The following is a 26428-nucleotide window of genomic DNA, read 5'->3' as shown; positions in this document are numbered from 1 at the left end:
TCGAGGTATGTTCGCAATTTAAAAAACTTTTTTATGAAGTACCAAGAATTCTCTGGTCAATGTATCCGTTTTGAGAAGAGCAAACTTTTCCTTGGAAAAATTGTGATGGCTAATCTCTGCTACTCTGGGAATTCCAATATTCAGCTTCCCTACTTGATATCTTGGGTTGGAGATCTTCAAGGGAAGAGTGAAGAAGGATGATTTGATGCTCGTGATGGACAGGGTGAAGGGTCGATTAGTAGGGTGGAAAGGCAAGCTCCTGTCGATGGCGGGAAGGTTGGAATTGGTTAGGTCTGTTATCTCTGGCATTCCTAACCATAGCTTCACGGTGTATTGGTGGCCTTCCTCTCTCCTCGTGACACTGGAGAGATGGATGAGAAATTTCACATGGACAGGAAAGGTGGATACTTGAGAGTGATCACAGTGAGATGGGACTCAGTGTGTAAACCAAAAGAGGAGGGGGGCTTGGGGATTAGAAGGCTCAGAGATTCGAATATGGCTATGTTGTGCAAGATGGTGTGGCGTATAAAGCATGAGAAGTCTGCAGCCAGCTCTTTCCTCAGGGCTAGATTCGTTAGGAAGGAAGGATCATTCAATAAAGGATGTCGTCCGTCCTCTATAGCTTTAGGTGTGAGAAAGTTGTGGCAGTTTGTGGATATGAATGAGAGATGGATCATTAGTAATGGTGGCTTATTGAACTTCTAGAAAGACAAGTGGTGGGGATCTAATTCTATTCTAGAAGAGATTCAGACTACTGACCTTCCCCCTCTTGCTACCAGTGCTAAGGTGGGCGAATTTATCAGAGATAGTGAGTGGAATCTACTAGATGTCAGCTCGGATCTTCTCTGAAATATATTTAATGTAGTTAAGGAGGTGAAGCTTCCTAGCGTCAGGTGGAGGACTTGTGTGTATGGCAACTGACTCCATCAAGATCTATTTCCATTGCTTCAGCTTGGGAGAGTATCAGAGGAAAATCCCCAAAGGTGTATTGGAGCTCTTTGGTTTGGCGCAAAGGTCTCCCTCCCAGGTATTCAAACTTTGGGTGGCGCCTTGCTCATGGGAGGCTTCCCACAGATGATATTGTTAGAAAGAAGGGATTCCAGCTAGCCTCAAGATGTAGTCTCTGCGATCAGGATGATGAAAGTATGGAGCATGTTTTCCTCAGTTGCCCTTACTCGGTGTGTATTTGGGAGAAATTTTTAAACTGCTTTGGAATTTTTTGGTCAGATCACCTGACGATTGAGAGTTTGATTATGTGATGGAAAAGGAAGGCAAGAACTATTAATTTAAAGAATCCCTGGCTAATGGGGTTTACCATCATTGCAGCCCATATTTGGTGGGAGAGAAACAAGAGACGCTATGAGGACAAAGCTAGGAATGCGACGTATTACTATGAATATATCTGCCAGGAGCTCACTCTCTGCTTAGGAAGCTCTAAGGGAGAAGTGAAAACTATTAATGATATTTTATGCTGCAGGAAGTTGGGTTTACCTGTTGAAAATCCCAAATTCTCCCCTCCTCTTGAAGTGCATTGGTGCAAGCCTCCTGTAAACTGGATGAAAATTAATGTTGATGGTAGTTCTCTGGGAAACCCAGGTAGAGCAGGGGCAGGGGGTATTGTCCGTGATACTGAAGGCCAGGTATGTAACTCCTTCAATACTTTTTTGGGCATCAAGAAAATTTATGAGGCTGAATTTAAAGTGGTTATGGAAGGGATCCTATTTGCCAAGCATATGAATGCAAGGGGACTATGGATCGAGTCTGGCTTGGAAGTGGTGGTGGCTGTGATCTAGAAGCATCAAATTCCATGGTTTGCTCCTCAAAAATGGAGTTCTACCCTTGCCTTTTTATAGTCTATTCCATGGAAAATTACCCACTGCTTCCGTGTGGCTAATACACTACTGGATAATCTAGCGAAGAAGACTTCAAAGTCGGGCGTATCGGACACCTCGATGTCTTTCCCGAGCCATATTTTAGCTGATCTAGAGGATGATGCGATGGACAGACACAGAGTCCGCTTCCCCTTGGGTGATGCTTGCTCTCTCTGCTGATGGCCATGCCGAAGGTGGAGTTTGCAAGTGGCTCTAGGGGTCTTGGGCTTGTCTGTGTCTCTTTGTTCTTTTCTTGATGTATTTCTCATTTTTCCTTTTTTTTATTAATATTATCATCTTCTAGCAGAAAAAAAAAAAAAAAAAAAAAAAACTTTCACGTGCTTACAATTGTTCCATAGCCTATTATCCCGATTCTTTTGTTTTTCAGGACCTCGCTTGCGATCTAGCACTAGGTTGCTTTAGTATCTCCTTTCTTGGTTAGGTGGAAGAAACGAGTGTTGGGATCACCTTTAACAATCTAATTAACTCTCGATTTTTGCTCTCACATCTTCTCTTCTTGGACTATTTTGCTCTTTAAATCTGCAATGACTTTTTTTTTTTTTCATGAAGATACAATCCTTCTTCTTTGAGATGATGAGGAATTGCTTGTACATTAAAAAGGGCGCGGAGAAGGCTAATCCGGTGATGAAGTCTGCCCACTTCATGTAAGGGTGCTACTTCGTTCGTCGGTTGTGTTGCAATAGAGTTCTTGTACTTTGGAAAATAGAGGACCATGCCCTTCTCCTTTTGGAGGTGCAAATGTGATTCTTCACTGATAATCACTTCTGGGATGGTGAATGCTAGGTTCCACCACAAGAAAGAAGGACTTTTGAAGTGGATTGGGGGGTCGTCATATGGTGCCCTTTCCCCAGCCTCCAATCGGGTTGGAACAGAGGACTAACCTCACTAGAATTGTAGTTCTCCAACCCTCGATCCAGCTAGCTTGCTTGATGCTTAAGGTGTGACGTTCGGGCCTATCGCCGTGAATTTGCCCCCTGAGCAACATACCCTGAAGGTTGCTCCATATATATCTTCTTATGTAGATCACCATATAGAAAACATTCTTAATATCCAACTAATAAAGTGGCTAGTGTAGATTGACATCTAATTCGATAATAGTATAGACAGAATTAAGATGAGCCACTGGTATAGTCTTGAAATAATACACCCCATATGTCAGTATAACCCTTTGCAACCAAGTGTGCCTTAAGCCGTTCAACTGAACAATCTAGGTTGTATTTAATTGTGTACAACACCTAGCGGGACCAATCAAGATCCTTTATTAGAGGTCAATTCTAAATTCAGCCGGGTTCATGTTGTCGAGAAATCGGTTTCTATAGCCACTTTCCACTTAGGGTGAGACAAGGGTTCATGATGATTTTTAGGAGTAGGCTTAGTAGATAATCACAAGACAAGGTTATGAAAAGATAATGGGAGGTGAGATATAGAAATAAGTTGTTCAATGAAATAGGCAGTCACAGATTTTTGAGTGCAATAACGAAAATGTTACAGTTTCAGAAGCTGTAGCTAAACCAGAAAACCAGAAGCAAGAAGAAAAAGAGGAAGAAAAGAGAAGAGAGGATGAAGAAGATGAAGTAACCAGAGGAAGTCTCAAGAATGGAGAGCAACCTGAGATTAATTCAATGTGAATATAATCTCAGGTTCTCTTATTGTATATCTAACTTTAGGTCAAGAAGAAAGACAAAAGAACCCCCACTTACATGAAGGAAAAACCCAAAAAGACCCAAACAATTGAGACAAGGACAATCTTGTCCCTGTCGTAGGCGCTACTTAGCACTATCAACCCTCCCCCTCAAGCTGGAGCATATAAATCTCCCATGCTCAGCTTGGTACAACCTCTGTGAAAGCTAGGAGCAAATAAGGACTTAGTGAACAAATCAGCCAACTGATTCTTTGATGAAATAAACGGAGTCTCAATTAGCTTCTTTAGAATAACATCACGAATAAAGTGGCAATCCACCTCTATATGTTTGGTCCTCTCATGGAAGACTGGATTGCTAGCAATATACACAGCAACTTGGTTGTCACAATGCATCTACATAGGTTTGGTTACTGGAAATCCCAACTCCAAGAGTAATGAACGTAACCACATCAACTTAGTAGTAGTATGAGCCATAGCTCCGTATTTTGCTTCTGCACTAGACCGGGCAATAGTGGTCTGTTTCTTGCTACGCCACGTGACGAAATTACCTCCAACAAAGGTATAATATACAGTGGTAGATCTCCGATCACTAGCAGAAGCAGCCCAATCAGCATCAGAGTAGCCAACTAGATCCATGTGTTGATTAGGACGATAAACTAACCCTTTGCCAGGGGCCCTCTTTAGATAGCGAAGAACACGAATAGCAACGTCCCAATGAGCCTTCTGAGGAGACTGCATGAACTGACTGAGAACTCCAACAACATAGGAGATGTCAGGATGAGTCACAGTAAGGTAAATTAGCTTGCCAATCAGACTTTTGTACTGATGTATATCCTGAAGAGGTTCACCATCATCAACACCAAACTTTTGGTGAGGATCCATAGGGATATAATAGGTTTGGATGCGAGCATCCCAGTATCAGAAAAGAGGTCCACTACATACTTCCTTTGGGATAGACTGATCCCTTTCTTGCTCTGGATTACCTCAATCCCAAGGAAATAATGAAGTTGGCCTAGATCCTTTGTCTAAAAATGATGCTGGAGATGACTTTTCACTTCAGAGATTCCTGCCTCATCATTACCAATCAGGATGATATCATCAACATACACAACCAACACAACCAGCTTGTCACTCCTGCGGCGAACAAACACAGAGTGATCAGAGTAACACTGAGAAAACCCACAAGTGACTATGGTAGCACTGAACTTATCAAACCATGCCCGAGGAGATTGTTTGAGACCATAGATCGCTTTGTGCAAGCGACACACTCGACCTGTACTCTCCCCCTGAGCAACATACCTGGGAGGTTGCTCCATATAAACTTCCTCTTGTAGATCACCATACAAGAAGACATTCTTGATGTCCAACTAAAATAAAGGCACATCAAAGTTGACAGCAAGAGAAATAAGAACATGAACAGAATTAAGTCTAGTGACCGGGGAGAAGGTCTCAAAGTAATCAACACCATAAGTCTGAATATACCCCTTGGCAACCAGACGAGCCTTCAACCGCTTAATAGAGTCATCAGAATGATACTTAACAGTGTATACCCAGTGACATTTCACCAAGTCCTTATCAGGAGGTAAATCTGCCAGACTCCAGGTACCACGACTCAAGAGAGCATCCATTTTTACATCCATGGCACCCTTTCATCCAGGAATATGGAGAGCCTCAGTATGAGCACGGGGAACAAGGTTAGTGGAGAGAGAGAGCAAGGCCATGAATAGAAGGTGGCAGGTGAGAGATAGACAAAATTATCAATAGGGTGTACAGCCAAGGATTTTTGAGTGCAAAAACGTATACCTTTCCTGTGAGCAACTGGTAAGTCATCAGATGATACAGAAAGATGAGCTTCACTAGAGGAAGGTAGCGGTGGAGGAAGTGAATGTGTTGCAGCCGGATCAACAACCTCACCACTGGACTGTCCAACCTTCGTCTTGCGCTGATAAACCTGTAGAGGAGGTGGAACAGGTGCACTGGTACTAGGAGTATCAAGAATCGGTATAAGAGATGGAATGGGTGGAGAGGGAGATGACCACTCCTCAGTAGGCTGAGATACCTGTGGAGAAAAGAATGATGTGCCTTCAAAAAAAGTCACATCGGCACTAACAAAATTCCTGTGAGTAATAGGATCATAGCACTTGTATCCTTTTTGGGTACGAGAGTAGCTCAGAAAGATACATTTAGTAGCCCGTGGAGACAACTTATCAACGTGCATGTGAAGATTGTGAACAAAGCACACACATCCAAAAACCCGGGGAGGAAGAGGAAAACTAGGTAGATTAGGATATAAGACAGAGAAGGGAGACCTATTTGACAGAACAGGAGAAGGCATGCGGTTAATCAAATGACATGCAGTTAAAACCCCATCATTCCAAAAATGCTTAGGAACATGCATATGAATCATAGTAGCTCGCACTACCTTAAGGAGGTGCCGGTTCTTGCGCTCAGCAACCCCATTTTGCTGTGGTGTATAGGCTCAACTAGTTTGATGAATCATGCCATGGGTATCACAAAAATCAGAAATATCATTTTGAGCATATTTTAAAGCATTATTAGAATGAAAAATCTTAATGGAAATGCCAAACTAAGTTTTTATTTCATTATAAAATTTTTGAAACACAAATAGAAAATCAGATCTATCCTTCAACATGTAAAGCCATGTGAGGCGAGAATTATCATCCACAAATGTAACAAAATAGCGAAAGCCAAACCTATTACTAACTCTGCAAGGATCCCATACATCAGAATGAACTAATGAAAACAACGACAGACTACGAGACACTGATCGAGATGGAAAGGACACCCGATGATGTTTACCCAACTCACAGGCCGCACACTCTAATCTAGAGACATCTAAAGCTAGGAAATAAAAGCTGTAATCTAGGTAAGGCCAAGTGTCCTAGACAGCAATGCCATTGGAATGGAGAGACATCCCCAACAGCAGTAGCGGCAGCAGAAGTGGGAGGACAACCACTGTTGAGGTAATGCAATCCATCCTTTTCACGCCCTCCACCAATCATCTTCCTCGAGTCAAGATCCTGAAAAATATAGTGAGAGGGGAAGAAGGTTACTGAGCAATTGAGAGATCTAGTCAATTGACTCACAGAAGACTTAACGGAAATTGAGGTACATGTAATACTGAAGATAAATGCGATGAAGAAGTAGGTGAAATAGTACCATGTCCAAGAATAGGGGTGGATGTACCATTAGCAAAAATGACAGATGTAGAACTAGTACTAGATGAAAAGGTCTGAAAAAGTGATGACTTACTAGTCATATGAGCGGAAGCACCTGAATCAATGATCCAGTGGGTAGATGTAGTGGAAAGAAGGGCTGATGTACCTGTATGAGCAAGGGTAGCAGCGGATGTGGAGGCACTATTGGATGTACTAGAAGAGGCCTCAAAAGAGTGCAAGCGCCGGAGGAACTGGTTGATGTCATCATGCATACTAGTAGAAGAATCTCCTGAAGAAGGTATAGGTGTAGTAGTCACCGGAAACACATTGTCAGTACCATCATCGGACACTGCATGATTGGCTAACTGAGTTGCCCACTCTGGCTTGCCATGCTTGGCCCAACATGTCTCTATAGTATGGTTAGGTTTTCCACAGTAAGTACATTGGCGACCTGTGCGATCCGAGGACTGTCCACTAGAACCTCGACCCATAGGACCACGTCCTCCTCCACGACTGCGACCACGGCTACGGTTAGCAAAGAATGCAGAATTATCTCTAGACGTCTGATCAGATTTGGATGAGGAGGTGATACGCTGTAGTCGAGAAAAGGCATCATTCAGAGTAGGGACCGTATCACCAGCAAGTAGATGGCCCTTCACTGCCTTCAGATCACTGTTCGGCCAAAAATTTGGAAATAAAGAACTCATTCCGCTGAGCCTTTAACTTCTCAATATCAATAGTTTGAGGCTGGAATACATTAAGCTCTTCCACCATTCCCTTAAAGGCACTGTAATACTCAGAGAGGGATTTGTTAGATTGACGAAACTGGAAGAGCTTCTCATATATGTCATAAATCTGTGTCATGTTCTTCTCTTGGGAGTATGTTTTCTTCAGATCTTCCCACACTCCCTTAGCTGTAGAATGGAACATGACATTGGTAGCTACATCTGGTTCCATACTGTTCCACAACCAGATCAGAATCAAGGCATTCTCCTTCATCCATTTATCATAATTAGCATCAGAAGACAAAGGAGCCTCAGAGGTGGTATAGCTCAGTTTGCCCTTAGCCAACAATTACACCTTAACAGACTGAGCCCAAAGAAGATAGTTCGAGTTCCCTTTGAGCTTGATAGAGGTGATCTAGACATTGATATTATCCGATGCAGAAGAAGCAATAGTAGAAGAAACAATAGAAGTGCTAGCAGCTGTAGTACCAGCCATGACAATCAAGTAGAATGACTAGCAAGCAAGAGTATGAACGTATCCAAACAGGTAGTAATACAATTCAGATCTGAAACTCAGCATTCTATCCAACAATCCCATACCACAAATCAGATCTGAACATATATTTGGATAGAGCAGCAAGCACATATAGGCATCAATAAACTATATCGGCAGCAAGCAAGTATGAGCATTAATAAACTCTATCGGCAGCAAGCACATATAGGCATCGATCAACTCTATCGGACAGCAAAAACATTACTAACTATGATCAAAAGTTAGGAACAGCAGCCTCAAACCTGACCGCCGTCATATAAATTGGGTCAAATAGGAGTAAGAGAGGCGGCGGCTTCAAATCATCAAGTAACCAGCCACACACTTCAACAGTAATAGTAAAGTCGATCTTCACGAATAGTAAATCACTCCATTAGGGATTAGATAATAGCAGTTGCAGCAATGAGTGGCTGCACACCAAGAAAGAGAGCTTCTAGATCGTAACCAGCAGATTTCTTGTTTTCGGAACCAAATCAACTTAACTACAGTAGCTCTGATACCATGTTACAGTTTCAGAAGCTGTAGCTAAACCAGAAAATCAGAAGCAAGAAGAAAAAGAGGAAGAAAAGAGAAGAGAGGAGGAAGAAGATGACGTAACCAGAGGAAGTCTCAAGAATGGAGAGCAACCTGAGATTAATTCAGTGTGAATATAATCTCAGGTTCTCTTATTGTATATATAACTTTAGGTCAAGAAGAAAGACAAAAGAACCCCCACTTACATGAAGGAAAAACCCAAAAAGACCCAAACAATTGAGACAAGGACAATCCTGTCCCTATCGTAGGCGCTACTTAGCGCTATTCCCTATTTGGGAATAGCACTAAGTTCAACAGAAAACTTTTGCGAAGAGCCATGCTAAGTTAGTAAGAGCTTTAGCTGGAGGAGCTAACTGAATGGCAGCTTCTGAAGTAGTAGTAGATGAAATTGTTTTCTTATGCCTCAGCTACACTTGTAGTGGTGCAGAAGAGGGCACAAGAACTGGCATATGTAGTGCACAAGTACTATTATCATTAAGAGTCGAGCTAGACACAGGTGGTAAAGAATATGTTGTATGCTCAAATTATGTAACATCGGCACTAAAAAATTGCCGCTGATTAACTAGGTCCTAGCATTTATACCCTTTTGAGTTAAGAATAACTAAGATAAACACATTTTACCATCCTAGAAGACAATTTGTCTATTTGTGGATGTTAAATATAAGCAAAGCAAACATGTAGCCAAAAGCCTTAGGCGTTAATGAAAATAAGGGAGTTTTTGGAAATACAATAGAAAAGGTGAATGATTATTTAAAACAAAAGAGGGCATTCGATTTATCACATGACATGTAGTGAGAATAGCTTCACACAAAAAATGTTTTTCACATGGATCATGAGAGAGCAGTCCCCAATAAGTGTCAATATTTCTGTTCAACAACCCCATTTTGTTAAGGAGTGTACGAACACTTGTTTGATGAATCACACCATGAGTAGAACAAAAAGTAGAAATTCCATGCTGAGTGTATTCAAGTGCATTATCAGAATAAAACACTTTAATTGAAACATCAAATTAGGTCTTTATTTCATCATAAAAGTCTTTAAACAACAACTTAACCTTAATCCCAACTAAATGGGGCTGGCAACATGGTTCCTTGCCCTATGCAAGGCCTAAGCTATGCATGTATTTCCTCACCCCTTCTCTTAAGATCATTTTAGGTCTGCCCATTTTTTTAAATCCTTCAATCCAAATCAAATCACTCCTCTATCCGTCTATGAACATGTGCATGTATCTCTGTAACGTGTCGATGGAACTCATCTGCCTCAACATTGATGCGTGCATGTAATGGAAGTGGCACTAGATCAATAGGCTATTTCATAGTTTTCAAAGCGCTAGGCGAATCAACGTGGTCGAGGAGGGTAAATGTCATGTCCCAAACCCAGATACAGGTAAGGGTACAGCCCTCGCGGGCACTGATCAAATGATCCAAAACATTCACCAAATCAAGCATAAGAAAACTTATAAAAATTCAAGGGTCAACAAAATAAAACAACTACTTATAGATAAAATATCTCAAATCATACCTACTAGTGGCAGTCTAAGGTGTGTTCCCAAAATTTAAATAAAAACTCTGTCAGATTTTACATGAAACAACATCCTACTACAATCATCTATTAAAGTGAAGAGATTAATAGAAAACTTCACATCGCTCTCGAACTCTGCTCCAACCATATTTTTACCTTAATTATCTGTGATGTCAAAATAATGGATTAAGCTCAACAGCTCAGTAAGGGAAAATAGTAAGAGTAGAACACAGGGGAAACGATCAAACAAAAACAACAGTTAAAACAAACAGTTTTAGTTTCTCAAACCACACTTTTAATAAAACATGATCATTTAAAAATACCCATTTTTATCACACTGTATCCAGCATTGAGGGAAATTGGTTGCTACTGCCCATACTCCGAGAGGGAAAACACGACCACCGTACAAATCACACAATCACACTGTCGCCACCCCCTATGTGGCTATAATTTTCCGTGGCTCAACGGAACACACTGCCTCTCGGGTGGCAATTACTCACCACATCACGGAGCAGTCTATTTGCCCTCACATTTTCTCTTTTCACACTTTCACAACAATCACCTTTCATCAGATCATTTTGTTTAAAACACAAATATAGGTAAAATCTCCACGTAAGAATCAACATCAATATACATCACACTAATAGTCATATATTAATCACTTCCATAAACTCATGTCTCATATAAACACAATTCAAAAGGTATAAGTCATCACAAATCCATGATACAAGCACACCAAACGTCAATCATACAATCAAACCACACACCTGTGGTGTAATGCCACAATAATCCACTTACCTCCACTTGCAAAAGTGTTACCTCCCCTTTGAGTCCCAAGAGTCTAGGAGGTCCCAATCTGAAATTAATAATACCCTATAATAAATCTTGGGTCCCAAAAAGAATAATATAATTGTTCCCTATGAATTGAATCCTAGACCTTGATATGAATTATTATTATATTTGGGTCACATGGTTTGGGCCTCTTAATGGGTCCGAAGAAAACCCTAATGGGTTCCACGAAAACCCTAAAACAAAACCCTAAAAAACAATTAGGGTCCCAAAACCCTAAAAACAAAAGATTTAGGTCCCATATTGAGTCCCAAAAAGAATATTCATATGAGGAACCAACATTTGCAACTTAGGATAAGAGCCATATTGGGTCCCAAAAGAAGAACCAGTAGAACCAACAATTTAAACTGAGGATAAGAGGAAGCTTCATTACCTGGAGTGAGTAGAAAAATAGAGAACTAGGCACCAAAATCCCCTTCCTCTTTCTCCCTTTCTTTCTCTCTCACGATTCTGCTCTCTTCCTTTTTCTTTCTTTCTCTCTCTCTCATGATTCTGCTTTCTTCCTCTTTCTTTCTTTCTTTCTCTCTCTCACGATTCTGCTTTTTTCCCTTCTTTCTTTCTATAGCCCACCCCCTTTCTCCATGTCTCTCTCTTTTCCCCCTCACGTCTCTCTCTCTCTTCCCCTTTTCTCTACATCTCTCTTTTCTCCCTCTTTTTCCTACACTCCCATGGTTCTCTTATATTCCCCCTCTTTCTCTCTCCTATGCTCCCACGGTTTGCTTCAATTCCCTCTCTTTTTCTCTCTCCTACACTCCCACAGTTCTCTTCTATTCCCTCACTTTCCCCCTCTCCTACAATCCTGCGGTTCTCTTCTATTCCCTCTCTTTCTCTCTCTCCTGCACTCACACGGTTCTTGTCCATTCCCTCTCTTTCCCTCTCTCCTACGCTCTCACGGTTCGCTTCTATTCCCTCTTTTTCTCTCTCCTACACTCTGATGGTTCTCTTCTATTCCCTCTCTTTCCCTCTCTCCTACGCTCCCGCTGGTCTCTTCTATTCCCTCCCTTATTCTCTCTTCGACACTCCCACGGTTCTCTTCTATTCTCTCCCTTTCTCTCTCTCCTACACTGCCACGGTTCTCTTCTATTCCCTCTCTTTTTTCTCTCCTACACTCCCACGGTTCAGAAGGGTGGGGTCCACAACAATTTAAAAGGAAAAAATGTTTTAAAAGTAAAAGAAATCAATTAAATAAAACCCCATTACTTACTAGTAACAAGATTTGAACTTAGGACCTTCACTTGATTAATGCCTCAACCTAACCACTAGGTTAGCACATTATGTTATTAAATGAAATCTAACTTTAAATATTTAGGCAAGTTTAGAAAATAACACAAAAAGATATATAATCTAATGTTCCAAAATTTGGGGCATTACAATAAAAAATTAAGGCAACACCAACAAGGCTCCCTAGGTGACCAAGGTGCCCATAAAAAAAGTGGTCAGGACGCGTAAGCGATGCTTGGACAACCTTGGGCTATGTGGGTTCGAGTCCAGGAACAATCTCGAATGGGGTGCGACCAATTGTCTGGTTCATAAAACTTTTGTAGGAAAATTCTGTAATGTCTAAATAGAAGGCCAACTTTTCTCATTATCATAAAGAACTACCTCTATCTGTTCTTTAGTCTGGGGATGATGGACAGTTGAAAACATCAACTTAGTGTTGGTTTTCATCCACGTCTTCCAATAACAGCTCATGAATTTGATGTCTCTGTCGGAGACAATAGTGTTAGATAGTCCATGTAAGCGCACAACCTATTTAAAGAAGATAGAGGCTATGGCGCTTGCATCAATGGTCTTACGCACAGAAGAGAATGTGCCATCTTTCGAGAAACGATCCACCACCACTAGGATTCCATCATGTTGCTCTCGAGTAGTTGGCAACCCAAGTACAAAGTCCATACTAATATCCTGCCAAAGTGCGTGGGGAACAGGTGGTGGGGAATAAAGATTCTTGTTTTTCTTAGTCCCTTTCGCCAACTGATACACTCTCCACATCCTTCTGTACCGAGGCCAACAATATTGATGCAGTTAGGCATGGGAAATTTTGTGATTAATTTAGTAATTTTTGTTTCCTTAATTATGAGTGTAGGGTGTGGTCAAGTTTAGTAGGGATATTGAATTTTTATTTCAGTTGCCAAATAGATTAGTTTCCATTTTAATTTACTTCCAATTTTATGCTTTGATTCTCTTTATATAGCCATGTAATGGAGGAGAATTCAGATTTAAATAATTGAATGAAATTGATGAATTTTTTGGGTTTGAATCCATTACTGCCGACCCCTCTTCCTCCCTCTCTGAAATCTTTTAAATTCTTTTCCCTTCTCCTATTTCCTCTTTATTTCTTCTTTGTCATCTCGATTATTTTTTGGTTTTCTCCCTTACCCTGTTGTGGGCGACAGTTGCAGCGCTATTTAGAGGATCGATCTCCTTCTTCTTTAAGCTATTTGGACTGAGACTTTGACAGAGAGTTCCCTACCAGCAGGCAACACAAACCCAAGAGCATCTCCTCCAAAGCTTGGTTTTGCCGTGAAGAAATCCAAACCAGATTCAGATATGAGTTTTACCACCGCCAAGCCCAGTTGCAGGTTCGATTCACATTCAGATCTCGGCTGTCGAGGTCTTGTGGTGCTGGATTCATAAACGGCCTGCTGCAGCGACCTTTCCTTTGAGGGTTTAGGCCAAGCCAAGGCCTAGCTGAGAACCCCTCTCGAACTGAAGTTTCTCCCCATTGCCTGCCCTGTTTTGATCCTATGGAAGAAGACTACTTCTGACGTGAGTGGTATCTTACCCCCAATTTCTTTATTTCCTCTATTGCCCTTCCCTTTACCTGGTTATTACCTTAAGTATCAGTTTTTACCCATCTTCCCGGAAATACCCCTCCCTCATCTCACGTTACTCCATTCACTTGTTTTCCATATATTAACTTGGTTTCCAATAATTACAATTCTGCCACCTTTTATTAGAAACACCAAACTAATTTCCAGAACTGAGCTTTTCAGGGATTAATTCCAAATCTGTTCCTATTCAGCTATTTCACTCTAAAAGGGTTCTAAATTGTACCAAAAATTACAATTTTGCCATTGGTTATTTGGCATTATTTTATTGAGTGTCCAAGTGGACCCTAAGTGATCCGATTTCAGTTTTTGGAACCCGGATCCGCATCAAGTGGTATCAGAGTGAATTTCCTACAATTTTCCTAACCAAGGCAAGTCATGTCACAAATGTTGAGCTACAAAAATTGTATTATGAGTTAGCTTAGGGTCAATGGATACTGCGTGAAAATCAACAGAATATTGATGCTAGGCGTGAGAGGACTGAAGCTAAGTTTGACAAGTTTATGGAAGAGATGACTGCTTTTATGAAGAGGCCCGAAAAATGAGTTGAAGAAGGATCCTCTACACTACCTCAGTTCAATACCTTACGGATTGAAGATACACTTCATAGGCAGCAACTTAATCCAATTGTCTCCTAGGATGTTACCCGGCAATTTTCTGACAGGGATTAGGGCATCAAAGTTGAGGTTCCAGAGTTCAATGGTGAAAAGGGACCTGAAGGATTCCTTGACTGGCTTATTGAAGTAGAGAGAATTTTTGCTTATAAATCTCTTCCGGACGAGAAGAAGTGTGAACTCATCCTCATTAAATTTAATGGGTATGCATGTTCATGGTGGGATGATGTACTGCATGCAAGGTTTGTTGGAAGACTTGGAACCATTACCAATTGGGAGGTAATGAAGCAGATCTTGACTGAGAAATTTGCTCATCTTAATTTTGAGAAGCTGATGTTCCATAAATTGTTTAATTTGCAACAAGGCAATAAGGATGTGGATACCTACACCCTCAAATTCCACAAACTATCTTCAAGGTGTCGACTTCAGGAAACAAACCAGTTACGGGTGATGCGATATATCAGTGGGCTAAGTACTGAGATCTGACTCGAATTGACTAACACTGATTTCAGGTCCGTTGATGTGGCAACAACTCATGCCAAGACAGCTGAAGAGAATTCCTTTTATTGGAAGAGTATGCTTAAGGCTCCTTCAGCTTATAGACCTCCACCACTTGTGGAGGAAAAGAAGCTTGAAGCTCGTTGAGTTGAAGAAAAGAGGTCAGAATTCAACAAGGATAGTGATTGAGTGAAGAACATCAGATGCCATAGTTGTGGTGAGAAGAGTCACTACTCCAGCAAGTGCCCCAATAGGACTTGTTCTGTGAATGTAGCAGAGAACCAATCGATAGAGAAGAGTGATATCGTTGATCCTGATCTACATCCTTATCCCCTCAATGCAGATGATATTGACTATGATGATGATGAGGATGTAGAAGGTCATTCCGCTAGTCTTACATTTTTCTCAAACAGACTAGTTGACAAGGCTATCTCTTCAGACAAAAGGGTACTCTCCTGCACGGTTCGATCTTACTGATATTCATACAGTTGTTGATACCGGGGCAGAAGCAAACTTTATCTCTGCTAAATTCGTTCGAGCACACAACCTTCCACAGAAGCAACTTTTCAAGAAGATTCACGTGCAAAGTTTTGGACCCACAGCTTGAGTAGAGGTTACTGCAGTTGTTCGAGTACACTTACAGTTTAGGCTGTTACAGAACCATGTATCTTGCTTGGTCACCCCATTGGCGCATTGCGACATTCTTCTAAGGCGACCTTGACAACAACATTTAGGTATCTTCTATGATGGTACTCGGAACACCATCAAGGTGAAGCAAGGAGGCCATACGAACTTAATGACGCCACATGCATTATCAGCCATGCCACGTTGGCGATTGGCTCCTGCTCCAGTGACACGTCAGCTTACTTTCCCTCCTCTTGGAGTTATGTTCCCATCATCTGCTTCGAGATATGTGCCACCTCATTGACGAGCAATTTACAAGGGTGTCTTGGGAGCACGACCTAACTCGCCGGGGTCGAGTTCTTTAGGACTGGGAGAGTTGATGCAGTTATGCGTGGGAAATTTTGGGATTAATTTAGTAATTTTTGTTTCCTTAATTATTAGTGTAGGGCGTGGTCAAGTTTAGTAGGGATATTGAATTTTTATTTCAGTTGCCAAATAGGTTAGTTTCCATTTTAATTAACTTCCATTTTTATGTTTTGATTCTCTTTATATAGCCATGTAATGGAGGAGAATTCAGATTTGAATAATTGAATGAAATTGAAGAATTTTTTGGGTTTGAATCCATGGCTGCCGACCCCTCTTCCTCCCTCTCTAAAAATTTTTAATCTCTTCTTTTCCCTTCTCCTATTTCCTCTTTATTTCTTCTTCGTCATCTCAATTATTTTCTGGTTTTCTCCCTGACCCCTGTTCTGGGCGACAGTTGCAGCCCTATTTAGAGGATCGATCTCCTTCTTCTTTAAGCTATTTGGACTGAGACTTTGGTAGAGAGTTCCCTACCAGCAGGCAACACAAACCCAAGAGCATCTCCTCCAAAGCTTGGTTTTGCTGTGAAGAAATCCAAACCAGATTCAGATGAGTTTTACCACCGCCAAGCCCAGTTGCAGGTTTGATTCACATTCAGTTCTGAGCTGTCGAGGTCTTGTGGTGCTGGAGTCTTAGACGACCTGCTGCAGCGACTTTTCCTTTGAAGGTTTAGGCCAAGCTTCTCCATCGCCTGCCCTGTTTTGATCCTAAGGAAGAAGACTACTTCTAACGTGAGTGGTATCTTACCCTAATTTCTTTTATTCCTCTATTGCCCTTCCCTTTACCTGGCTTTTACCCATCTTTCCAGGAATACCCCTTCCTCGTCTCACGTTACTCCATTCACTTGTTTTCCATTTATTAGCTTGGTTTCCAATAATTACAATTAGAAACACCAAATTAATTTCCAGAACTGAGCTCTTCTTTGGGATTAATTCCAGATCTGTCCCCGGATCCACATCAAATATCTATCAACAGCATACAGAACAATCTCGTCTTTCCCAAAATGTCCTTTTGAGTCTGCCACCATGTAGCTTGTGTATGATATGATGTCGAAGAGATGTATTTGTGATGCAGAATTGAGGCTGAACTGGGTTGACCCTTTGGGCAATCTCAACCGAGATGAACTAGATCCGATTGAATTTTTGGATTCATTAGGGTCTTTAGAATTTTTTTTTTGTTTGGCGATTAGTTGAAATATTTTATTTTGGGTAGTTTGTAGTCAATTAGGGAGTTACAAATTTAAGTTTATTTTGTTTCTAATTTTATTAATTAAACTTGAGGAAGTAATTAGTAATTGCTATTTCAGTTTTAGATTTTAATTAGGCAACTTTTAATTTCAGTTTATTATATAAAGGCATGTAACTCAAGTTATTTGACATATTTGAGAATGAATTGAATTGAATGTTTTGGTGCTGGGTATGGTGCAAGACTAGGTCGTGTGACCTCATCCTTTCCCCGCTTTGTGTAATTTCTTCTCTTCTCCTCTGCAACTCTGAGTTCTCTTATGGTTTTCTCCCCTATCTCTACTGGCCTTCCATCAAGTGGTAGCAGAGCCAAAGGATCCTCTCATTCGGTCTCTTTTTCTTCCCATCTTCTCCGCACTCTTTGTTCTGGTTTCTGTTAAGACTGAGAACAACAATAAAAAAAAATAAAAACCCAACCCATCATTGATTTCCAGCAATAACCCTCCCCCACCGACTTCTCTTCCACTTCCCCTGATTTCATCGACCCCTTCCCTCAACCTAGAGTTCAATCAGCACAAACACCTTCCCTTTGATTGAACCCTTCCATTGAATATTAAAAAAAAAAGAGAACTGAGAGAACAAGAGGCATAATAGAGAAAAAAAAAAAAAAAAAGAAGGGACGAAGGGAAGAAGAGAAGCGAGAGTAAGAGAGACCAGGACACATACACATATATATGCTTGACCTCCTCACCTTAACACCTCTGTTAAAGTCTCCCTCTCTTCTTGGTTTTCCATCAGACCTCCTGGAGCATCGCCGTTGCCTTCTTGCTGTTTACCACCGCCAGAAGAAGACTCCCCTAGGTTTCCTCTGTCTTCCTCGTGTCGGCCCCTTCTGTTGCAGTTCTCATTGTTCCCTTGCTTCGACAGAGAAGAAAAATCTCCTCAGTCCTTGCTGGTTTACCGCCTTCCCTATTCCTTGTTGGGTTTTGATGAGGCCAAATATGTCACCATCCGTAGCATGGTTGAAGCGTGTATATAGATCTACCACCTCGGCCGGAAAAAATGTGCGTGTCAATCCTGTGCGATCCACGGTTTAGTCCCACATCGCCCAGTTTGGATGCCCCCTCTGTGCTTAAATGACAAAGCACTACCTTCCCCTGATAAGCCGGTTTTGAGGGTGTTGGCAGGCCTAAATTCCGACCTGTCACCTTGGTCTCCCTTTAGGCTGACCTGCCACCTCGGTCTCTCCACAGTCTGACCCGCCACCTCTGTCTCTCCTCAGGTTGACCCGCCACCTCTGTCTCTCCTCAGGTTGACCCGCCACCTCGGTCGCTCAGGTCGACGTGCCACCTCGGTCTCTCCTCAGGTGGACCTATCACCTCGACCCCTCATGTCGAGCAGCCACCTCGGTCCCTCCTCAGGCCGACCTGCCACCTCGGTCTCTCCTCAAGCCGACCTGTTATCTCGGCCCCTCTTTATGCCGAGCAGCCACCTCGGCCTGGTATGATTATGCAAGACGCCCAGAAACGTACACACATCCACTCCTACATTCAAGGGACGTGATCCCTGATCACAGGGGCAGGACTCTATCCACTACACGTCATCAGAGGCGTCCTCCCCTCTCACGACTTGCACCTCCGAGATAAGAGAAGAATATTCCCGAAAGATGCCCTGGGATCTTGAATATTCTTGGAATCAGAGAGCCATTCTCCTTAAAGACTCCACGCCTAGAAGGACTCTCCACAAATTTTCCTCTTTCCCCCTCCATCAGCAGCCTATAAATACCAAGGTAAGCCTCCATCATGGGGGATCGATCACTTCTTTATTAAAAACTCTCTTGAGTATTTGCTGTGGAAAGATCGGACTTATGCATCGGAGAGTCCCCCGTCGGGTCAGCCCGGCTCTCCCCTGTTTTCTCTTCTGTGCAGATTTGCTGGAGTATCAAGAGTTGCAAGGAAGATTTGCTGGTCAATTTTTACGCATCAGGTTTCATCCAGGTCAAAGAACCCATTTTTTTGTCAGTAACTCGATATTAAATTCCACCTTTTCATTTTAACAGTTACATCATCCCTTCTTTTGTTTTCCCCTATTTACCCCTCCTTATTTTTTCCCCATTGTCCTATTTTATAACTAGCTTCCTAGTCTACCCCTTCCCACATATGGTATATTTGTGAGTTACAATTGGACTTCAGTTATTTACAATTCTGCCATCCTTGAAAAAAAATTGACCCTCTATTATTAACAGTTCTGCCACCCACGTGATTGTTGGAGGTGGTGTTTTATTTTTGTGAGGGCCTTAGCAATTCCAACACACGATTGGTCATGGATTCCTTTGTGTTCGAATTTCAAATGTGATTGCTCAATGGAAAGCCTTCTACTTTGTTGATTGATGAACGACTAAATGACAATTTTGTCTCCAGATCTGTGATAGATATGTCGTCAAAGATCAATTAGACTATATTTGAATTAGAGAATGATGTATCCATTGAATTTTCTATTTCTCATTATTATGGTGGTGTTTTTTGTGAAGTCTTTTGACTTTCCTCAACGCATCATTAAATTGGGTTGATGTTGGTTGGAACAACGAGACAACATCCTTGATCGTGACAACAATATGTGCACCCTCCAGACTTATCACATGCGTCAACAATTTAATCTTCATGGATTTGTTGAGTCAAAGAAAGTGATACTCCCAGTCCAACCACAAGGCGAACTAGATGCATCAACAGAAGTGGAAGACTGTCCTATTGTGGCACATGGGATAACAAAAAGTGAGGAAATCATGGATCAAGTAATAAAAGACATCAATACAATGCCAGTTGTTCACCATAATGAGTTTGTTCTTTTCCATGATTTTCCAGACTTAAATTCACCTCCACAACTTCACATCTTGGATTTTATTTGTGATGCAGACAACGAGCAATTCACCCCTACTCGTGAGTTTTTATTGTTATTATTCATTGAAACTCGTGGACGAGTTTTTCTTAACATTAGGGGAGTTGCAGAATTGAGGCTGAGCCGAGTTGACCTTTCGGGCAATCTCAACCGAGATGAACCGGATCCGATTGGATTTTTGGATTCATTAGGATCTTTAGGATTTTATTTTGTTTGGGGATTAATTGCAATCTTTTATTTTGAGTAGTTGATAGTCAATTAGGGAGTTACCAATTTGAGTTTATTTCATCTCTAATTTTATTAGTTAGACTTGAGGAAGTAATTAGTAGTTGCTATTTTAGTTTTAGATTTTAATTAGGCACGTTTTAATTTCAGTTTATTATATTAAGGTATGTAACCCAAGTTATTAGACAGATTTAAGAATGAATTGAATTGAATGTTTTGGTGCCAGGTATGGTGCAAGACTAGGTCGTGGGACCTCCTCCTTTCCCCCCTTTGTGTCATTTCTTCTCTTCTCCCCTGCAACTTTGAGTTCTCTCTTGATTTTCTTCCCTATCTCTATTGGCCCTTCAACCTCCATCAATTTGGAATGTAGAGATGAGTGCCATATAATAGAAATCCATCATGAATCTAGTAATTAGAACCTGTTCCCCCTGTTGTAACGATTGGTAGATGGGACACAAATCTTTGTTGGTTGTGTACTCTCCTTTGATGTGATCTATATCTGTAGTATGTGCCGAGAAGGTATGGAATGTCAGCACTTCTCGATTAAGAGCATTTGGTTATGTGTTTTCCTTATCCACCTTATTCCTTTAAGTGAAAGTGTTGAATAATGCATTATTGTAATTAGGACTACTTGGACTACAAGTTCATATTTCCCAATTCTTTATGGTATCAGAGAGGGTCTGATCACAAAGAAAAAAAAAAAAAAGAAAAAAAGAAAAATCCCAAACCCATCTTCTTCTTCTACACTTCAACTACTTGCGATCCCTACCCATCTAGAACATGCAATCCTTGCTTCACCTTCGCCACTCCTTGCTAACCAAAATCTATTGCTGCACCTTGTGCCAAACCCCTACACCTCACGCAACCTGCAACTATAGGTAGCCAAGACTCCATCACCTCTTCATAACTTGCAACTATAACCTGCAATTGCTTACAACCCTCATCCCAAGACTCCATCACACATACCCTCATTGCTGCAATTGTAACCACATGAAATCGAACCCTGCAATCTAGTCCCTCATCTCTGCCTGCAATCGCAACCACCTACATCTCTCTGTTGTCAACTCCTGCCATCCGTGTAATAATAACCACCTGCAACCCTCGTCACTCTCGGCACTACCTCTGCACTATAGCCACTACTGCATCACTAGCGATCTTCACTATCGCCGTGACCTCCTACAACAAGAGTAGTTGCTGAAACCCTGTAATCCTCATCTAATTTGGAAAAAAAAAATAACCAATCTTAATCCTATTCCAACTAGGCCCATCCCAACTGGTTCATGTAAGTAACCTAACTCAATGCTAACTCACCAAACTCAACCCAATCCTACTTCTAACTCAACTAGGACTAATCCTACACCATCTAGGACTTACCCAACACATGCGCTAGTTTACCCACCCTACCAATAAAAAAAAAAAAACCCACTCCAGGATCTCTCTGTAAAAGGGGCAATTTTTCCTCTCCTAATCTCTCTCCTTTATTGGTGAGTGTTCTCCCATTGAGGGCCTTTGTCTTGGCGTTGCGTATGCTCGGTCTCTATGTTCGATTAGCTCTAGATTGGTCATCCTCTTTTGTAATTGCTTGTTGAATCTACACCTATGGTGTCTGAGGATTCTTGGATATCAGTTACTCAGGAAGTAGGGGGTCGTTCCTTTGGTCATGACTATCCTCTCTTCCTTACTAGAACCATCAAGTTGGATGGAAGCAACTATCTGGTCTCGGTCTTACTACCGATTGTCGTTATACTTGATTTCTTACAGGAACTTCAGAATGTCCTACTATAGGTTCCGCTCATGATAAATGGGACACTGCTAGCTGGATGGTAATGTCCTATCTTATAAATCCTATGTCACCTTCTGTTACTCGGACATATCTGTTACTTGATTCTGTTGCTAAAATCTGGAAGGCCGCTAAGGCCACCTATTCCCACGTGGGCAAGTGTGCCCAATATTTTGAACTGAGGAAGAAGGTCTATTGGGCTACACAGAAGGAGCTTTCTGTGACTCAATATGACTGATCTGCAGGGTATGTGGAATGAGATTGATTATTATGAGACTTATCAATTTGTTTGTTAGACTGATGTTGTTGGGTTTAAGAAGCATGAGGAGGAGCTTCACGTTTATGATTTCTTGGTAGGTCTCAATGTGGAATATAATCAGATTAGCTCTAATGTGCTTAATTGTGATCTATCACCCACCCTTTAGGAAGCCTTTTCGATCATTCAGGCTGAGGAACAACATCGATCTGAGATGCTACCGCTTGTTTCTCAGGATCGATCTGCTTTTGTTTCTTCTATCGGTATAGATTCCTTACCTGTTACTTTATTATCTTCCGACAAACCGGTTGTCAAATGTGACTATTGTGGCAAGGAGCGTACACTAAGGAAACTTGTTGGAAGCTTCATATATGTCCTACCAGTTCTCGTGGGCATAATTAAGGTCGTGGGAAGAACACCCTGGCAAATCAGTTCGAGACTACAGTTTATTCTGACAGCTCCACTACTACATGTGCATCCTTCTCTATTAAGCAAATGGATTTGCTTCGTCGTATGTTGACTCAGATGGGATCCTCTACTATCGCTCTGCCTCCTTTATACTAACAATCACTGCCTCCCACTCAGCCCACTCAGGTACTATAGTTTGTGGTCTTAGTATATCTATAGCCTGCAGTATTAGATAATTGACTCTAGGGCTACTGATCACATTATACACCTTTTCTACCTATTGCCCCTCTTCAGATAATACCAAAGTTCATGTTGTTGATCGTTCCCTTTCACCTATTATTGGGTTGGGTTCTATTCAGTGTTCTCCTTTGTTATCATTGTCCTCTGTGTTATATGTTCCTAAGTTTTCTACTAATTTACTGTCCATTGGTAGTATTACTAAAGATTTGAACTGTAAAGTCACTTTCTTTCTTACTCACTGTGTTTCAGGACTTGGTGATGGGGGCAACGATTGGCAATGGTAGAATCAGTGGTGGTCTGGTCTCTATTACTTGGGCACTCGTCCCTCACGGGCCCTATGCACTTCATCTGATTTGGCACTCTCTGAACTTTGGGGGTGGCATCGTCGTTTGGGTCACCCCCCATAGGGCACTTTATCTAGATTATTTCCAGCATTAGTTAAGCACTCTACTCCGGACCGGTTTATTTGTGATGCGTGTGTTTTTAAAAACAAACTAGAGATGTTTATCCTCTTTCTGATAATAGAAGTACTGTTCCTTTTCCTTTAATTCATTCTGATGTCTGGGACTTGCCTGTCATGTCTGTTTCTGGCTATCAATGGTTTTCTACTTTTATTGATTGCAATACTTATTCTACTTGGATTTATTTATTGCATTATAAGAGTGAGGTTTTTCAGTGCTTTCGGGAATTTTATTGCCTGGTTAGGACCCAGTTTGATGCTAAAATCAAGATATTGTGAACTAACAATGTGGAGGAATATATGGATGGTTCCTCTCAATCTTACTTAGTTAATCATGGGGTAATCCATCTTACTAGTTGTGTGGTTACTCTTGAGCAGGATGATGTAGCTGAACGTAAGAATCGTCATCTACTTGAGGTTGCTTGCTCCTTGATGTTTGAGATGCAGGTCCATGCTCCCTATTGGAGTGAGGCTGTTCTCACTGCTGCTTTTCTCATTAATAGGATGCCTTCACGGGCACTTGGTTTTAAGAGTCTCATTGAGTTGTTATCTGGGTCTCGTACTTTTGTTGTTCCTCCCAAGATCTTTGGTTGTGTTTGCTTTGTTTGTAATCATCAGGTTCTGGCAAGCTTGATCATCATGGACTCCGGTGTATTTTTGTGGGCTATTCTCCCACTCAGAAGGAATACCGGTGCTATCATCCACCTCCTCGATGGCTCTTTGTTTCCATGGATGTGCTATTTTGTGAGACTGAGGCTTACTTTCCACCTCTTCAGGGGGAGTCCACTATTGGTGAATAGGTGATTCAGATTCTTACTTTTGATTGTCCTTTATACCTTACCATAGATGATGGTGCTACTCAGAGGGATACTAGAATAGAGACTACTAGTTTAGAGGTTCCCATTGGTCCAGAGGTTATTGTTTATGGGGAGTCATCAATTCAGGAGCAGGAGACTCCCATTTAGGGAGAGCCACAGATTCAGCAGAAAACGCTTGATGGTCTAGTGGTATAGGTATTCTCTCGAAAAAAAAAAAGGAGAATTGGAACTACCACTCATACTACCACTGCTACTCCATTGCTTCCTGATCCTGAGTTTTCTCTTTCAGGTATTACCTTTCCCTTCACTTATGTTTAGTCTCATGATGTTCCTATTGCTTATAGAAAAGGTAATAGGACTTGTACTCAGCATCCTATTTCTAACATGGTGTCATATAATGCTCTCTCCCCGTCATATTGTGCATTTGTGTCTTCCTTGTCCTCTTTGTCTATTCCTAAAACCTGCCAGGAGGCAAAGATAAAACCTAAGTGGAAGGACTTAATGTAATTGATTGCGTCGCTTCAAGTGTGATAGTAGATCGAGAAAGCAGCATCCAAAGTGCCAAGCATTCGACGAACGATAGTGTCCCGGGTGGCCTGTCAATGACTGGCTAAGATCCGTTCTTACTTAGAAGCGCACAATCCATTTCGTAAAGCTTTCCACAATGAATGAGGAGATGAGAGCTCTTCACAAAAATAACACATGGGATTTGGTTGTTCTTCCCCCTGCAAAAGCGACCAGTTGGCTGCAAATGGGTGTTCATGGTCAAGTATAACGCTGATGGGACTGTGAATTGATACAAGGCAAGACTGGTGGCAAAGGGATTTACTTAGACTTGTGAGATTGACTACGCGGAGACCTTTGCCCCTGTAGCAAAAATGAATACAGTTCGAGTTATCATCTCCTGGGAGTGAACCGAGGATGGGAGCTACAACAACTGGATGTCAAGAATGCCTTTCTTCATGGAGAGCTGACTGAAGAGGTGTATATGGATATTCCACTTGGATACTCTGGTTTAGAAACACAAGGCAAGGTGTGTAAACTAAACAGAGCTCTGTATGGATTGAAGCAATCTTTCAGGGTATGGTTTGGTCGTTTTCACAAGGCTATGATATGGCTTTACCCAAAGGAATGCTGATTATACACTATTTATTAAAAACGTGGGTGATCAGATTACTGTGTTGATAGTATATGTGGATGGTGTTGTAACTGGCGATGATACTGATGAAATATCTAAGCTCAAGGTCTATCTTGGTAAGGAATTTGAGATCAAGGACCTAGGAAGATTGAAATACTTTTTTGGCATTGAGGTGACACATTCAACTTTCATGGGTATTGTTCTCTCCTAGAGAAAGTATACCTTGGACCTTCTCTCAGAGATTGGTACGTTAGGGTGTAAACCCTTGGATACTCCTATTGAGGCTAACTTTCATCTTAGAAGCAAGGAAGGTGAATCGGTTGATAAAGATCAATATCAAAGACTGGTTGGAAGACTCTTATATTTATCCCATACAAGACCAGTAGCTATTGGCTTTACCCAAAGGAATGCTGATTATACACTATTTATTAAAAACGTGGGTGATCAGATTACTGTGTTGATAGTATATGTGGATGGTGTTGTAACTGGCGATGATACTGATGAAATATCTAAGCTCAAGGTCTATCTTGGTAAGGAATTTGAGATCAAGGACCTAGGAAGATTGAAATACTTTTTTGGCATTGAGGTGACACATTCAACTTTCATGGGTATTGTTCTCTCCTAGAGAAAGTATACCTTGGACCTTCTCTCAGAGATTGGTACGTTAGGGTGTAAACCCTTGGATACTCCTATTGAGGCTAACTTTCATCTTAGAAGCAAGGAAGGTGAATCGGTTGATAAAGATCAATATCAAAGACTGGTTGGAAGACTCTTATATTTATCCCATACAAGACCAGACATAGCTCATGCAGTAAGTTTGGTGAGTTAGTACATGCATGATCCATATTCATCACATATGGATGCTGTGAACCGGATTCTTATGTACTTGAAGATGGCACTAGGAAACAACATTTTATTCTCTCTTACAGATTGCAAGAGGATTGAGGAATACGTTGATGCTGATTGGGTAGGTTCTCCAGATGATCGTCGCTCTACTACTGGCTACTGTGCATTTGTTAGTGGTAACTTGGTTACGTGTCGCAGTAAGAAGCAGTCAGTTGTGGCTTAGCAAGAAGAGAAGAAACCTATACTGGAACCATCAGGGCTCGAAGCTTTGTTGGCTTTGTGGGCGAAGATGGCAGATTTTATCTCATTAATAGAGGGAATGGCTTGAAGGGAAGCAAGAGGTTGGGGGGGGGGGG

The 26428-nt window shown here is 41.4% G+C and overlaps 1 protein-coding gene across 4 annotated transcripts in view; it reads left to right on the top strand.

The window, feature by feature from the left end:
* Positions 1 to 26428, top strand: part of LOC122081305 (chromo domain-containing protein LHP1-like) — a 50215-nt gene that overhangs the window by 17282 nt on the left and 6505 nt on the right. The window contains exon 5 of one of the 4 annotated variants that reach the window (XM_042648371.1): positions 23060 to 23358. The exons of the other annotated variants lie outside the window; for them this stretch is intronic. Within the exon in view, the coding sequence (XP_042504305.1) occupies positions 23060 to 23069 (10 nt within the window). The 3' untranslated portion in view covers positions 23070 to 23358. Of the gene's footprint in view, positions 1 to 23059; positions 23359 to 26428 lie in introns of those variants that run through there. 4 annotated transcript variants of the gene reach the window in all.

This window comes from Macadamia integrifolia, chromosome 6 (assembly GCF_013358625.1).
Source record: "Macadamia integrifolia cultivar HAES 741 chromosome 6, SCU_Mint_v3, whole genome shotgun sequence".
In the NCBI taxonomy this organism is placed as follows: domain Eukaryota; kingdom Viridiplantae; phylum Streptophyta; class Magnoliopsida; order Proteales; family Proteaceae; genus Macadamia; species Macadamia integrifolia.
The sequence above is the reverse complement of the archived record's forward strand: the minus strand, read 5'-3'. Positions and strand labels throughout refer to the sequence as shown.